This window comes from Lycium barbarum, chromosome 3, assembly GCF_019175385.1.
Source record: "Lycium barbarum isolate Lr01 chromosome 3, ASM1917538v2, whole genome shotgun sequence".
Classification (NCBI taxonomy): Eukaryota; Viridiplantae; Streptophyta; class Magnoliopsida; order Solanales; family Solanaceae; genus Lycium; species Lycium barbarum.
In genome coordinates, this window is record NC_083339.1 from 138,116,567 (window position 1) to 138,130,149 (window position 13,583).

General features: G+C 33.8%; 1 protein-coding gene across 4 annotated transcripts; it reads left to right on the top strand.

The window, feature by feature from the left end:
• Positions 1-6,411: 6,411 nt before the first annotated feature.
• Positions 6,412-9,452, top strand: LOC132632895 (transcription factor UNE10). 4 transcript variants are annotated; one of them, XM_060349028.1, is made up of 6 exons: positions 6,412-6,727; positions 7,123-7,627; positions 7,831-7,920; positions 8,094-8,159; positions 8,308-8,781; positions 9,094-9,452. In XM_060349028.1, exons 1-6 carry the CDS (start codon positions 6,648-6,650, stop codon positions 9,214-9,216), a joined length of 1,338 nt encoding a protein of 445 aa, XP_060205011.1. In that variant the 5' UTR covers positions 6,412-6,647; the 3' UTR covers positions 9,217-9,452. The 4 variants fall into 4 exon arrangements, with proteins under 4 accessions (XP_060205011.1, XP_060205012.1, XP_060205013.1 ...); XM_060349029.1 differs by having other exon boundaries at positions 7,834-7,920; XM_060349030.1 differs by having other exon boundaries at positions 7,123-7,537.
• The last annotated feature ends 4,131 nt before the right edge of the window (positions 9,453-13,583 follow it).

Genomic DNA, 13,583 nt, shown 5'->3' on the forward strand with positions numbered 1-13,583 from the left:
TACAGAGTGTCTCTGTTTCTTCCTGGTGTCTAGGCTGGCAAGTGATCTGATGAGTACACGTGTGCCATTGTTTCCCAAGATGAGAAATGCTAATACATGTAAAACAGCCTTTGGATGCTTTATCTGTTATTAAGGAAATAATTTCGTTTACTTCTACAGGTCCTTCTCTGCCTAAGTTTTGCTGATCAGAGTTTTCTGATACTTGATATCTACATTGATGGGTAGTAGCAAAAGGGGTGGAGATATGATTTGAAGATTGTGGGTTCAGCCTGTCAACCGGTTGGACCTGGCCAAAACCGAAAACCGGTTAGAAAACCGGCCGGATTCCGGTCAAAAACCAGGAATCGGCCACCGGTCACCGGTGTGGAAATGTGAAAACCGGACCCGGCTGGTTAAAACGTTTTTTTTTTTTTTAAGTATATGTATATTATAGTATTTCTTAGTATATTGTTGGTATATTTATATATGTTATACTCCCTCCGTTTTAATTTATGTGAACCCATTTGACTGGGCACGATATTTAAGAAAGAATGTAGACTTTTGAAACTTATGGTTCAAAATAAGTCTTGAATATTTGTGTAGCTGTAAATCATTTCATAAAGTGAATTTGTTTTCAAATTAGGAATTAGGAAAGAGGTCATTCATTTTGACACAGACTAAAAAGGAAATAGGTTCACATAAATTGAAACAGAGGGAGTATAAGTTTATAACTAAAGTTTATATATTTACTAATTAACAATATATATATATGCTTAAATTATATGTATCATAAATTAAGTTTATATATTTACTAACTAAAAACTTATGAATATTATAAAATTCTAGATTGTTTTTTTTTGTCTAAGGTTATAACTTTCTATTTTATAACTCAAGGCCGAGTATATGTATATTATACAAATATACTTATATATACATTATGTTTAAGTTATTTCTAAGTTTATAAGTTAAGTTGCTATATAACTTAAGTTTTTTTTCTAAGTTTATAAATTTCTATTTTATAACTCAAGTATGTGTATATTATAAGTAGCTAAGCATTATAAGTTAAGTTTTTTCTAAGTTTATAATTTTCTATTTATAACTTAAGTATATTTATATTATAAGTATATTCTTAGTATATTTTAGGTATACTTAAGTTATAAATAGAAAGTTATAAACTTAGAAAAAAAATTAATTTATATGCTTAGCTACTTGTAATATATATATATATATATATTATTAAGTTATATGTATTATAATTTAAGTTATTTTTCCGAGTATATAACTTTCTATTTTTTAATTTAAGTAGATGTATATTATAAGTATATTCTTAGTATATTTTAGGTATATTCCTAACTTAATATAAGTAAGAATATGAACACAAGTAAATAGAAGAAAGCTCAATGAGCTATATATTTTATTCATTAATAGATAACATTTATTTGCAAGTTGTAGTTTTTTTTTTTTTTTTTTTTTTAACTTGCAACTAATACATGAGTTGCAAAAAAGTAGTACAAGAATAAAATCAAAAAGTTTGAATCATTTCGCTAATCTCCGCAATATTAAATTCGGTCATTCAGATATCTTCAAAGTCTTCCACTTGGTCTACTCCACTTGCTATCAAATCTTCAATCTCTTCTTTTTCGCCTTCTACTGTTGCTAAGTTTTGGTTGCGTGGCTCCAATCGCGAATGCAAACTAGTACTTGCAAGCTAAATCCGGATAATGAGTGTCTATGGTCTCCAATTTGTTATCTTCCTTGGCTAAATGCATTTTCTGAAGCCACAGTTGATATTTGAACCGTAAGGATATCTCGAACCATTCTTAAAAGTATCGGATGACTCGCCTTGTATTTCTTCCACCATGCTAAGACGTCAAAATCATCCAGTTGGTTGATATCCATATTTGGCTGCATCAAATAAAAGTGATATTCATCAAAGTTTGCATTATGAGAAGGAGTTGGATGTAAATGTAAAACTTTTAGCATCGACAAACCCGACAAGCCCAAAAGTAGTAGAGTGTGGAGCAACGGGTGTAGCACTTTCTTCCAGAGTAGAATAATGAGTAAAAACTTTTCTAAATTCGGCATCAACCGCGAGCTCGGCGTCAATTAAAGATGGTTTAACTCCCTCGGAAATTTCTAAATATTTATAAATTTGACCAACCAATCCTCTAGGATAATACATTTTAAAACAAGGATTTAAAAGAGAACCCAATATAAATAAAGTTGGGAAGGGAAAAAATACTTCTTAAATTTTGTTGTCGTAGAAAAAATAACCGCTTGATAACCGGATTTATCTTTATACTCATATAAAACTCTAGCTATTTCCGCTAAGTAGGCTAAAATTCCGGTTACCGTGGAATAGAATTGTCTAGAAAAAGCAAGAGTTGCATTATAAATTTTTTGTAAAAGTTCAATACATTCCTTAGCATCTTCTCAATTGTTATTATTTATCCATTCATCACTTTCCGTATTGTGATGGTTGTGAACTTGTTGTATGAGAATCCTATAATCATATGCTTGTTGTAACATAATATAAGTGTAGTTCCACCTAATGTCAACTTCTACTTGAATTTTCCTAGGTCTAAAGTTATTTTGCAAATAAGAATTCTTAAAATATCTCATTTTTTGCTTATTAGCATTACAAAAAAGAAAAGCAACCGCATTTCTAACCCTTTGAATAGAATCTTCAAAACAGTCAAGACCATCTCTAACAATCAAGTTTAAAATGTGACAACTACATCTCACATGAAAAATATTTTCTAGCGGAGGGTTTAATTTACTTTTTAAAAGACCAACCGCCTTTGTATTATTAGAAGCATTATCTAAAACAATACAAAGTGTTTTTCTATAAATGTTAAAAAAATTCATAATAGTTGACATTGAATCCGCAATTTCTTTTCGTCATGACGACCTTTCCCTTCATCATATAAAAAAGCTATGATTCTTTTTTGCATCACTCAATTATCATCAACCCAATGACATGTAATAGCAAAAAAAATCTAACTTGTTAAGACTAAAACCAATATCGGCAGTAAGAGAAACACTACGATTTAAAGAATTAAATACACAGCGCAAATAAAATCTATATTTTTTTATATAAATTAATAATATCCGATCTACAAGTACTTCTAGGAATGCCCTCAAATAACGGATTATAACAACGTTGAATATAAGTAACAAAACCCAAACCCGAAGGAAAGGAAAATGGTAGTGCATCAAAAGCAACCATTTTAGCTATTTCTATACAGTCTTTTTTCTTGTCATAGCTAAAAATTTTACCGGTTCATGGGTTTATTGTTTGTTGAATACCCCCCACATTTGAACCCGTTCGCTCTCCCAAAAAATCCTTATGTTTAGTTCTCATATGACCCGTTAGTGAACCCGTTCTACCATCCTTACTAGTTTGTTGCTTGAAAGCAAATTCTTTTCCACATATATTACATATAGCTAATTGTCTTTCCTTATCTTTAGTCATAAATTTCCAAATTCTAGCGATTGGCTTACGAGCTTTTGGAGGTTTGTCTTGTGTATGTGATTGTGCAGGATGTGTATCTCCTCTGGAATTTTCGGGGGCTTGTGTTTCATCATCATTATCAATTGGGAAAAAAAGTACCGGTATGGTGTTCCATTACTTCATGATCTAAAAGTAGATTATTTTCACCAATATTAATACCTAAATTAGGTGTTTCGTTCGCAAATGTTTCCTCCTAAACCCATCCCTACCACTACCAGTACTACCGCCACCACGTCTCACTCTCTTCGACATTATTAAATAGCAATAATTTAAATCACACGCAAATAAATCACAAGAAAATAAATTGCAACAAATTAAATTGCTAGAATTAAATAGCGGAAAATAAAGATAGAGTTTGAACGAAGGTACCAAATTGCTGGACCAATTTCCACTAAAGTGAAGGCGGCTAGAATTGCAACTCCATCAAAGCTTTGGAGCTACTTCGGATTGTTGCAAAATCACCAACTCCACCAACAATTTTTTTTATAATTGCAAAATATAAAATTGAAACTAGAATAAAACTTTATAGTATTTAATTGAGAGAAATTTAAAGTGGCTAATTGTTGCAAAATAGCTATATTTGAGAGAAATTGAGAGAAAGAGAATAGTGAATTGGTGTGGATGAAAATAAAATGGAGAGGGATTTATATAGGGGTGGGGATGGGTTAAAGTGTATAAAAAAAAAATTGGGGGTGTAGGGGAACAAAGGGAGGCCAAAATGGCCGTTTTTAGCCGTTGCCAACAACCATTTTTGCAAAATGGACCGTTGGCCAACTGTCCAGTGGGTGCAGCAATTTTTATTTTATTTTGTTTATCGGTTAACCGGCCGGGTCCGATTAACCAGTTAATCGGTCACAATTTTTGAAAATCAGCCCGGTATAGAACCTCGGTAGACCCGCGACCGGTAAACCGGTCCACCGGGTCTGGTTAAACCGGGTCCGGTTACCGGTTTTGACCGGTTCAACCGGACCAGTTGACAGGTTTATTTCAAGATTCTAGCTCTTTTAAGTGAATGCATTTTAACTTAATAATTTGTACTGAATCCTTAAGACAAATACGAAATCTAGACCAGAGTTAATGGGTTCGGGTGAACTCATACTTTGAAATGGGTTCGGGTGAACTCGTACTTTGATCTCTAACTCTATCCTGATAGAGAGTGCTTGGAAGTATAGTTGTGCGTAAGCTAGTTCGGACCTGCACCACCATTGTGAAAATAAACTAATAAATAAATAATATTCCTCATTCCTTTAGTACGCAGTGATGTCTGATAATCCTTTGAATAACCCAGTTAATTACCTCATAATTGATTCATGGTCATGCTCCCTGATTATTTTCTTCTTCTTGTACCCTCTTGGTCTCAGACCTGCGCCTGGATGGATTATTTTCATATGATATACTACTACTAAATAAACAAGGTCAGCTTAGTCTTCCATTAAGGGGTCGTTTGGTTCAAAATAAGGTTATTCTAGAACTATAATCCTGAGGTTAAAACCCACCTCCTATATGGGATAGATAATACCCAGATTTTGATATAACTTTTATATCGATATTAGCTAATACCAATAACCAAACAGTGGATAAAGGCAGTCCCAAGTTTAATACCGATTAGTACCCTAATCCTGGTAACCAAACGATCCCTAAAGAGTTACTGAGTTTGCTTTGTGATAAAAAGCTTCTTAGTTCTCTAAAAGCATATATCCTTTCTCATATTATATTAGCAACTAATAATCACTACTTTATCAATGATGAGCTAGCTTGAGTAAACCCAACAGGCCAAAACAAATTATAATTAAGTTCTTGAACTCATGTTAAATTAGAGTATTAAATGCATAACTTAAATTAATTCTTGCACACGATGAGATTATCATATGATTTAAGAGGAATATTGACAAAGAATTCTCAATTTTAAATGCTGAGATCTTTACGTCGTTTGCAAGAAATTAGTGGGGAGAGCGACAAGACATAATCACATAAGTACATCACCATAGAGGAGATACATATCAAAGTGGTGCATGACAGGATCCACGTGTTTCGCGGCTGATGCAGGAATTTAATACAGTAATTCCTAAAGGATTTTCCAGGCTAGAATATTGGAGCTAAGTATGGGGTGGACATGACATCTAAATGATTGAAGCTTCAGAAAAATATAATACAGTCAACTTATTTGGATATATACATTAGTTGTTGGTCACAAGTCATAGCAGCCAAAATCCATAGCTTCTTAGCCACCACTACTGCTATATAGTATTAAAGTAGAGAGATAAAACTTCGGTCCCCCAACTCTTCAACAAAATAGTTTTCATATGTTTCTGTCATGAAACTTTAAGGCCAATTAACTGCATAAGTCAAATTACTTGCTGTAGGAAGATCAAGAAACGCAATAGCACTCTTGAAATCTGTTTTTGTGGGTGCATAGCGCAATCAGATCATTGGCATTCATAGTAGAGGGCCAGTTTGCATTGAAACTCCTTATGCACCAGTTAATATGATAGGAATGAAATTCAGGCTTAAGAGAAGAGATATTGTAACTCGCCTTGATTCAAGGGATCTCTCAAATTTTAAGGCCGTCCTAGCAGGTGATTGTTCTGACATTAAATTTCAATGGATCCCCCCAATAGCTTGTGGTGGAGGAATGTTAGTACTATTTATGTAGGTCCAAAAACAGTGAGACACTAGAATCTAAATGCATTGAATGCTGTTAACCCACCTAACTTCAAGAAATCTTATTGGAATGAAGGTAAGAAGAGCAAAAATATTACGCGTACTGCAGCTGTATATAGAATGTGGTCTGTAGATTATGTCCTTTTTCACGGTCCCAACAAGGAGAAACAGCTAAAGAACACAACCAGAATTACATATATATATATATATATATATATATATATATATATATATTGTTACCTAGATCATATATGGAGAGAGAAGCCAAAACATATCCATTTGAAATCCAGGCTTTCTTGCTAAGTCACATGTTGTGTACTGTTCAGTAATTAGTCAGCTGAATGTGACAATCTAAAAGGGGACTAGAAAGCAAGAAGAATAATTATTTTTATTTTTAGTATATATAAAAGAGAGAAACCAAACTTAAACTGAAGCAGAAATCATATTCTGACACAGAGAAAAGGAATATTAGACGATAATCAAAGGCATCATCATGAATCATTGTACGGTACCAACTTGGAATCCAAGGCACCAAAGACAACAAGAAGTCGTAGAAGCAGAAGAGGCTAACAGGTACCCTCACGTGCATAACCAGCAGAATCAAATTAATCATTTTGTGCCAATGTATGACTTAGCAAAAACAGTTCTTGAGCTCCTTGTTTAATTTTCTGACTTCTTTCTTCCCATTGATTTCTCTTTGATCAGAGTAGACGATTTTCCAATTCAGTGAATTCGGAAAAAACTAACAGCACCATAACTTGAATCAAGTTTGTTCTGCTTTCTTATCGATATCCATATAAGAAGAGCTTCTTTTACTGGTTCAATAGTCCATTTCAAGTTTTCAATGTCTTATCTTTTCTTGATTTTTATATTGTATGCTTGGGAAAATCATCAATGAAATATTCATAACAATATTACTAGATCTTCCTGGTGGTGATTACATATGTTTAATTTATCAAAAATTTCAGGTCGAGTAAGTGTGAAAAAGTTGCAGAGTTGACATGGGAAAACGGGCAACTAGGAATGCATGGACTAGGGGGCATCCTCTCCAATATTTCCCAAACAAAACAGACAATGGGAAGAGCAGGCGATACATTAGAGTCCATCGTGCATCAAGCCACATGCCACGGGAAAAATCAGGATTTAATTCAAAATTACGACCAAAATTATCAGGATCTGAAAATTGGTGGGATGTGTAGCGGAGGAAAATGGGGCGAGAGTTCACAACAAATGGCGCCTCCTCGAGCAACGGTGTTGGCAAAAAAGAGGACGAGATCAGAATCTGAGCCCCAATATGGTGGAGCCGAAGATCATGAGTATGCAGAACTTAGCGCGTGTGCAAGTGCCAGCGCTACCTTCTGTAGGGAGAATGACAACACCTTGGTGAGCTGGCCTTCCTTTTATGAATCTTCTCGTAGCATCAAGTCGAAAACCACTTGTGACGAAGACTCTGCTTGTCATGGGGGTGGCTCGGTAATTTAATTACAGCTAACATCTTTTCTTAGAAACAAATTTCAACTAGCTCCTCGTATTATGTATAATAAGTGTACACCCCATATACGTACGTAAGAATACATGGTACGAGTATGAGTTTGATAATTTCCTCTTTATTATATCTATATCTTTCTCTAGAGAATATGTCATGTAGAATTGATTGCATAGCGAATCGATTGTAGCAGGAAAACAAGGAGGAAGAGCATCAAACAAAAGGGTACAACTCATCAAGACGCAGCCGAGCAGCAGCTGTTCATAACCAATCAGAGCGGGTACAATTTGCATTACTCCGCCAAGAATATCATTTTCACCCATTTATAGTACTAATAACAGATAAGACGATATTAGTGTAAATTGCTTAAAACCGGATACAGGTCTGACTAGAACATAGCTAGTGGAGTACTAATTAATAGCATGTGTTGTTCTGTTTTATTGTTTGGTCCAGAGACGCCGAGACAGAATCAACCAAAAGATGAAAGCTCTGCAGCGGCTGGTACCAAATGCAAGTAAGGTGTGTTTTTATCAACATAGACATACCAAAAAAGTCAGCTTTTTCCCTAAATGGTGAAAATTCACATCATGCACAAAATTAAATAAGGGTGCTACACATTAAATTCACGAGCCTACCCAATTCATACAATTAATGTTGAATTTTGCAGACAGATAAAGCATCAATGCTAGATGAAGTGATAAACTACTTAAAACAGCTACAAGCACAAGTTCAGTTGATGAGCAGTACAAGAAACATGGCGCCACAAATGATGATGCCTAGTCTTGGAATGCATCAACATATTCAGATGTCACTACTAGCAAGAATGGGCATGGGCCTTGGTCTTGGCATGGGCATGGGAATGTTTGACATGACTGCTTTAGCTCGAGCTGCTGCTGCTGCTGCAACAGCCCCTCATCAGTCCCATACAAGTCATCCGCTCATTCATCCAAATCCAATCGCCAGTCCCACTAATCCATTCATCCCACCAGCAGCCTTCGCCATGCCTGCAGCGCAAGCTAATATTCCTTCCACATCACAAGCTAATATTGTTGCCAGGGCGACAACTGTCACCCCAGCGGCCACCAGTACTAGCACCAATGCCGCACCTTTTACTGACCCCTATAGCGCTTTTCTATCCCAAGTAAGCAATTTGCTAATTGTTCCAAATTAGAGTTTAACTTCTATACACTATCAAGTCATATGAAAGTTAATTTCCCATAACAAATGGAATAAAGCTACTTACCTAGAAAATAAGGTAGATAATCTGCTACAACAGGTAAAATGACGTGGCTAGTATAAAAGTTCTTTACATGTTAATTAGTAGTACTATGTAAGTTAGATTCTTGATATTACATGTTAATTAGTTAATTTTCTGATCTTTTTGGGAAGTTTGATGGCTTATTACTAATTTTGTTTTATTTAATTACTTAATTGTTATTTGATACCACGATAGTCAATGGACATGGAATTCTTCAACAACATGGCAGCTTTGTACCGGCAGCAAGCTAATCAATCTACGCAGACAACAGGCAGCAAGTTGAACCAGGGAAACCAAGTCCACGGCCAAAGAGAATAGAAACTGAATGTTTTTGTATATTACTACTTTGTAATTTGTACTTACTCGAATATGTTTCCAGCGTAGTTACATGAAATCTACGGTTGTATAAACTTTGGAAAAGTATAATTGGTGCAATACAAAACCGTAGCTTAAATGCTTAATGCATGTATGTGGAAGTTGGAACTATTTCACTATTCTACCATTTCAGATAAATTCGATCGTTTGCTTTGTTGCCGGTCATTCGGGGTTAACCGAAATGAACAGAAGTTCTAATTAAAGATACTCTCATATTGTTTTAGAAATAAATGATGACTTTTGTCACATATCAAAAGTATCCTTAGAACTTAGTGATTTAATTAGACACGCTATGATATTTCTATAGCTACAAGAACGTGTCGGGTAAGATATGAAAAATATAAAGTTTAGAACTTTTCAAATATGAAAAGGTTGCTTACATCCTCCCTAAATCCTCCTATGAGACTACACTGAGTATGTTGTTGTTGTATGTAAACTCATCAGGCATGAAAAAGAAAAAAAAAGAAAAAAATAAAGCATTATTTTTTAGTATGTACTTCTTTTGATTATCAGCAAATTACCAGCCTTGCTTTATCATATTCAACTTCTAGTATAAGCTATAATACCCTCAAATACCAAAAATTATGTAAAAAGTAGTTTCTCAAGGTAGAATATTTTCCACGAAATTGATGAGACATTACAAACCATACCAAACATTAATCCTTTAATGACAAAACTATTTAATTTGATTATGTACGTCCTACTAGTTTACTGCACAAATTGTGAAGTGTAAATTTTCGAAGTTTACAATGTTACGTTAAATCTCTTACCCGTAACAAGGATCAATAAATACTTCCAGAATACTACTATTTCCTTAGTGTTTCTTACTACTATCCTCAGCTAAAGTAAAAATAGAAAAAGAAATAAGTGTTTCATGAATACTGCCGACAAAGTTTAGATAAAGGTAATTGTTAAGTGAGAACAAGCTAAACTATTCTTAAATGAGTTTGGTGAAGGTCATTCTCAACCAAAACATCAAACACATTCCTCTCTTCCTTATGCATTAATTAAATCACCTGTATGAAATGGGTCTGCACAATTTTGAATGACCAGAAGTGCTTCTCCCCGAGTCCTCGACCTTTTATTTCTTTCTTTTTCCAATCACAAGAAATATATCGAATTTAATCAATGAAAAAATTACTCTTAATTGACTTTATTGACAATGTCTCATTCACTCAAAACGAGACATGTATCATTTTTTAGATGTTTACAGTACATACTTTTCCCATCCTATCTACTAGGATCTACACGTGTTTCACTCTCTATTTTGGGATATATGTTCTATGTGAGAATTATGCTAGTAATTTCTGTTGGAATATATATTATTAATTATATGTTTGGATATAATATTTATTTTTATTTATTTATTTTTTAATAAAGAGTTAAATGCATCATGTACTAGTATGTGTGTCCTTTACTTATATAATAGATGATTAAGTGTAGGGAGTTTAACTTATACATGAAAGATTAAATCATCGGTTCTTATAAGTATAAAGTTTATGTTCACAATCTAAGATGAAAATTGGATAAAGTCATCGGTATGATTGTAGCACAAGATTAAATATAATGCATCTTCATTATGGGAACGGTATAGTTCCGTCTTCTTGTACTAGTACATTTTATATGCATTGAACGGACCAAGTAGAGATAAATATTTTTGTACTGAATATATGAAACAAATTCTCTAGTTCATTAAATGTATTTATACTCTTAATCTTGATATAATTATTACGATTAATGTGATTTGTTCATTATTTTGATTTATTAAAAGGCACGACTCAATTGCGGGTCTATGTATTTCTGGTAAATTGGATAACGGCAAAATACATTTGTGAAATAATAATTAGTTGATAGAATTCATGTCTCGACTTTGAGATTGATGATACCCCTTTATGAATGCTTATAAGAGCCCGTTTGGATTGACTTATAAGTTGTTTATAAGTTACTTATAAGCTGTTTTCAGCTTTTTTGAGTGTTTGGCTGGCCAGCTTAAAGTCATTTTGTGCTTAAAATAAGCTCAAAAAAATAATTGGACCCATTTGACTTAGCTTGTATAAAGCAGCTTATAAGCTGAAAACAACTTATAAGCCAAAAAAAATAAGTTAGACTACCCCGACTTATTTTTTTTAGCTTATAAGCTGTTTTTAGCTTATAGGCATAAGCCCATCCAAACAGGCTCTAAGTCTCATGTGAAAACCCTGCGGATCGATTTTGTATCCATCACATGATATAAGTTAAGCGGAAATATAAAAGATTTGATTAGTCAATGAATTAAATTGTCAGTAATTTAATTTAATTGATTGGTATCTGTAATTTTAACATCGGGAGTTAAATAAGATTTAATGCAAGATTTCAAAATTAAATTGAGGAGTGCAATTACAGTTTTTTAGTGGAATAAATTGTAATTTATTGTGGTAGGATTAATTCATTCATATTCCGAATTAATACCACAATTGGAAGCCTCGTTATTAAATCTGTGATCCCTGTTATGCCTAATTATTCTTGGACTTCGAAAATAATATTCTTTGGGGAAAAGCAGCCCACATGTTTTGGACTGGGGTTTGCACCCTAAAATGTGGTTATATATAATATGCTTTTCATCCCTAAGAGGGACACTTTTTCCTGAGCCGTAATACTTGCCCACACAAGTATTCACTGTCCAAAGGCTAGTTAGGTTACATAGCAGAAGGTGCAGACCGTGGAACTAGAGGATGATCTCGTAGATGGTTTCTGTTCGTGATTGAAGGTTCGATTCGCGGTCACGGTCACGCTTCAAGAGATAAGTATCAATTTTATGTTTGATTAATATCTTGATTATGTGTTGTCTATATTACATACAAGTTCGATCCTGGTTATTTGATTCCGCTGTTTATGCCTGTATTCTATCAATTTCTTTCTTAATAATGCAAAGCCAAAATTTCCTTCTTTCTCCGCTCACTTATCTTTTGTCCGTCATGAATGCAAAATGTCCCTCATAGATGGTGGAAAGTTTTTCTTTCCACTTTATAATGAAAAAATCTTTATTGGGTTGGTGAATGGGTCAGAATAAGGGAGTGGCCTCGTGCACATGAGAATTGGGCTTCTTAGCCAAAACGGGTCGATTTGCCCCAGCGTGCGAAATATATGTGAGGCCCAATTTTATTACAAACGTAGTATTTTTGGGTCGATTTGTCTCGGCACGCGAAATATATGTGAGGCCCAATTTAATTACAAACGTAGTATTTTTGAGAACGAGATCTACGACTTTTAGATTATGTCAGAGTAAGATGGGTCAAAATCAACCATATGAAGATCTTCTTTTCCATTTTCCCACCAAATGTGATATCCACCACAACCCTTGATTTTATACGAAGATTCACCACCATGTGAAGTTATTCCTCTCTCCCTTGAAGAAAATGAAAAACAAAACCAAGAAAATAAGAAGAAAAAGAGGACCAGTGATTGATCAGAATTAATTACAAAGATTTTTGTGGGGTTCGACAGGAAGCAACCTTGTTATGACTTGATACGGTCTAGAATCACAAATGGGATACATTAAATTCAAGAAATGAATGATGAATTCATTTTTGCAGCTAAATATGCCCATTTATTTAATAATGACCATGAAGTTGAAGTTGAGGCCATTGTTAATTTTGGACCATTTGCATCTTTGTCAACAGGCTGGACCTAATTAACATTGAAAGAAAAATTAACTCCTTATTGAGAGCGACTATCTCTATAATCTTTAACACTAGATGCATGGGAATAATTGGACGAGAGATCTCTTTCAAAAATTTAGACTTTGCTAAAAGGCTTGATATCATGATTAGTGTCTTTAAGTCCTCATTCTGCTATATGATTTAAACTTAGGGCAAAGGTGCAAATATATTCCTCAACTTTGCGAATTAGAGTAGATATACTCTCGTTATAAAAGTGGTGTATACATACCTCTGTCGTTACAAAGTGGTGTAAATATACCCTTATTGTTACAAAATTGTGCAAATATACCCTTTTCGCTGACGAGATTTTTTTTTTTTAAAATCATTTAGTTATTTTTTAATTAAAAAAATGCCACGTGACTTTAAAAAAAAGTCTACCCATTTTTCTGAGTAGACATACTTTTCTAAAGCTACGTAGTAATTTTTTTTTCAAGTCACGGAGATATTTTTTTAAACGAGCCATACCCGACACACTAGAAAAAAAAATTACAATGTGGCTTTAGAAAATATGTCTACTCAAAGAAAATAGTAAACTTTTTTTAAAGTCACGTGACATTTTTCTTTAATTAAAAAATAATCTAAATGATTTAAAAAAAAATCCCGTCAGCGAAA

What these genes read in the sequence shown, in the direction of transcription:
- LOC132632895 (XM_060349028.1), top strand. Translation starts at nt 6,648, where the DNA reads ATGAATCATTGTACGGTACCAACTTGGAATCCAAGGCACCAAAGACAA. An exon ending in GAAGCAGAAGAGGCTAACAG is followed by an intron (nt 6,728 to 7,122) that starts GTACCCTCACGT and finishes CAAAAATTTCAG; the next exon opens with GTCGAGTAAGTGTGAAAAAG. An exon ending in CTTGTCATGGGGGTGGCTCG is followed by an intron (nt 7,628 to 7,830) that starts GTAATTTAATTA and finishes AATCGATTGTAG; the next exon opens with CAGGAAAACAAGGAGGAAGA.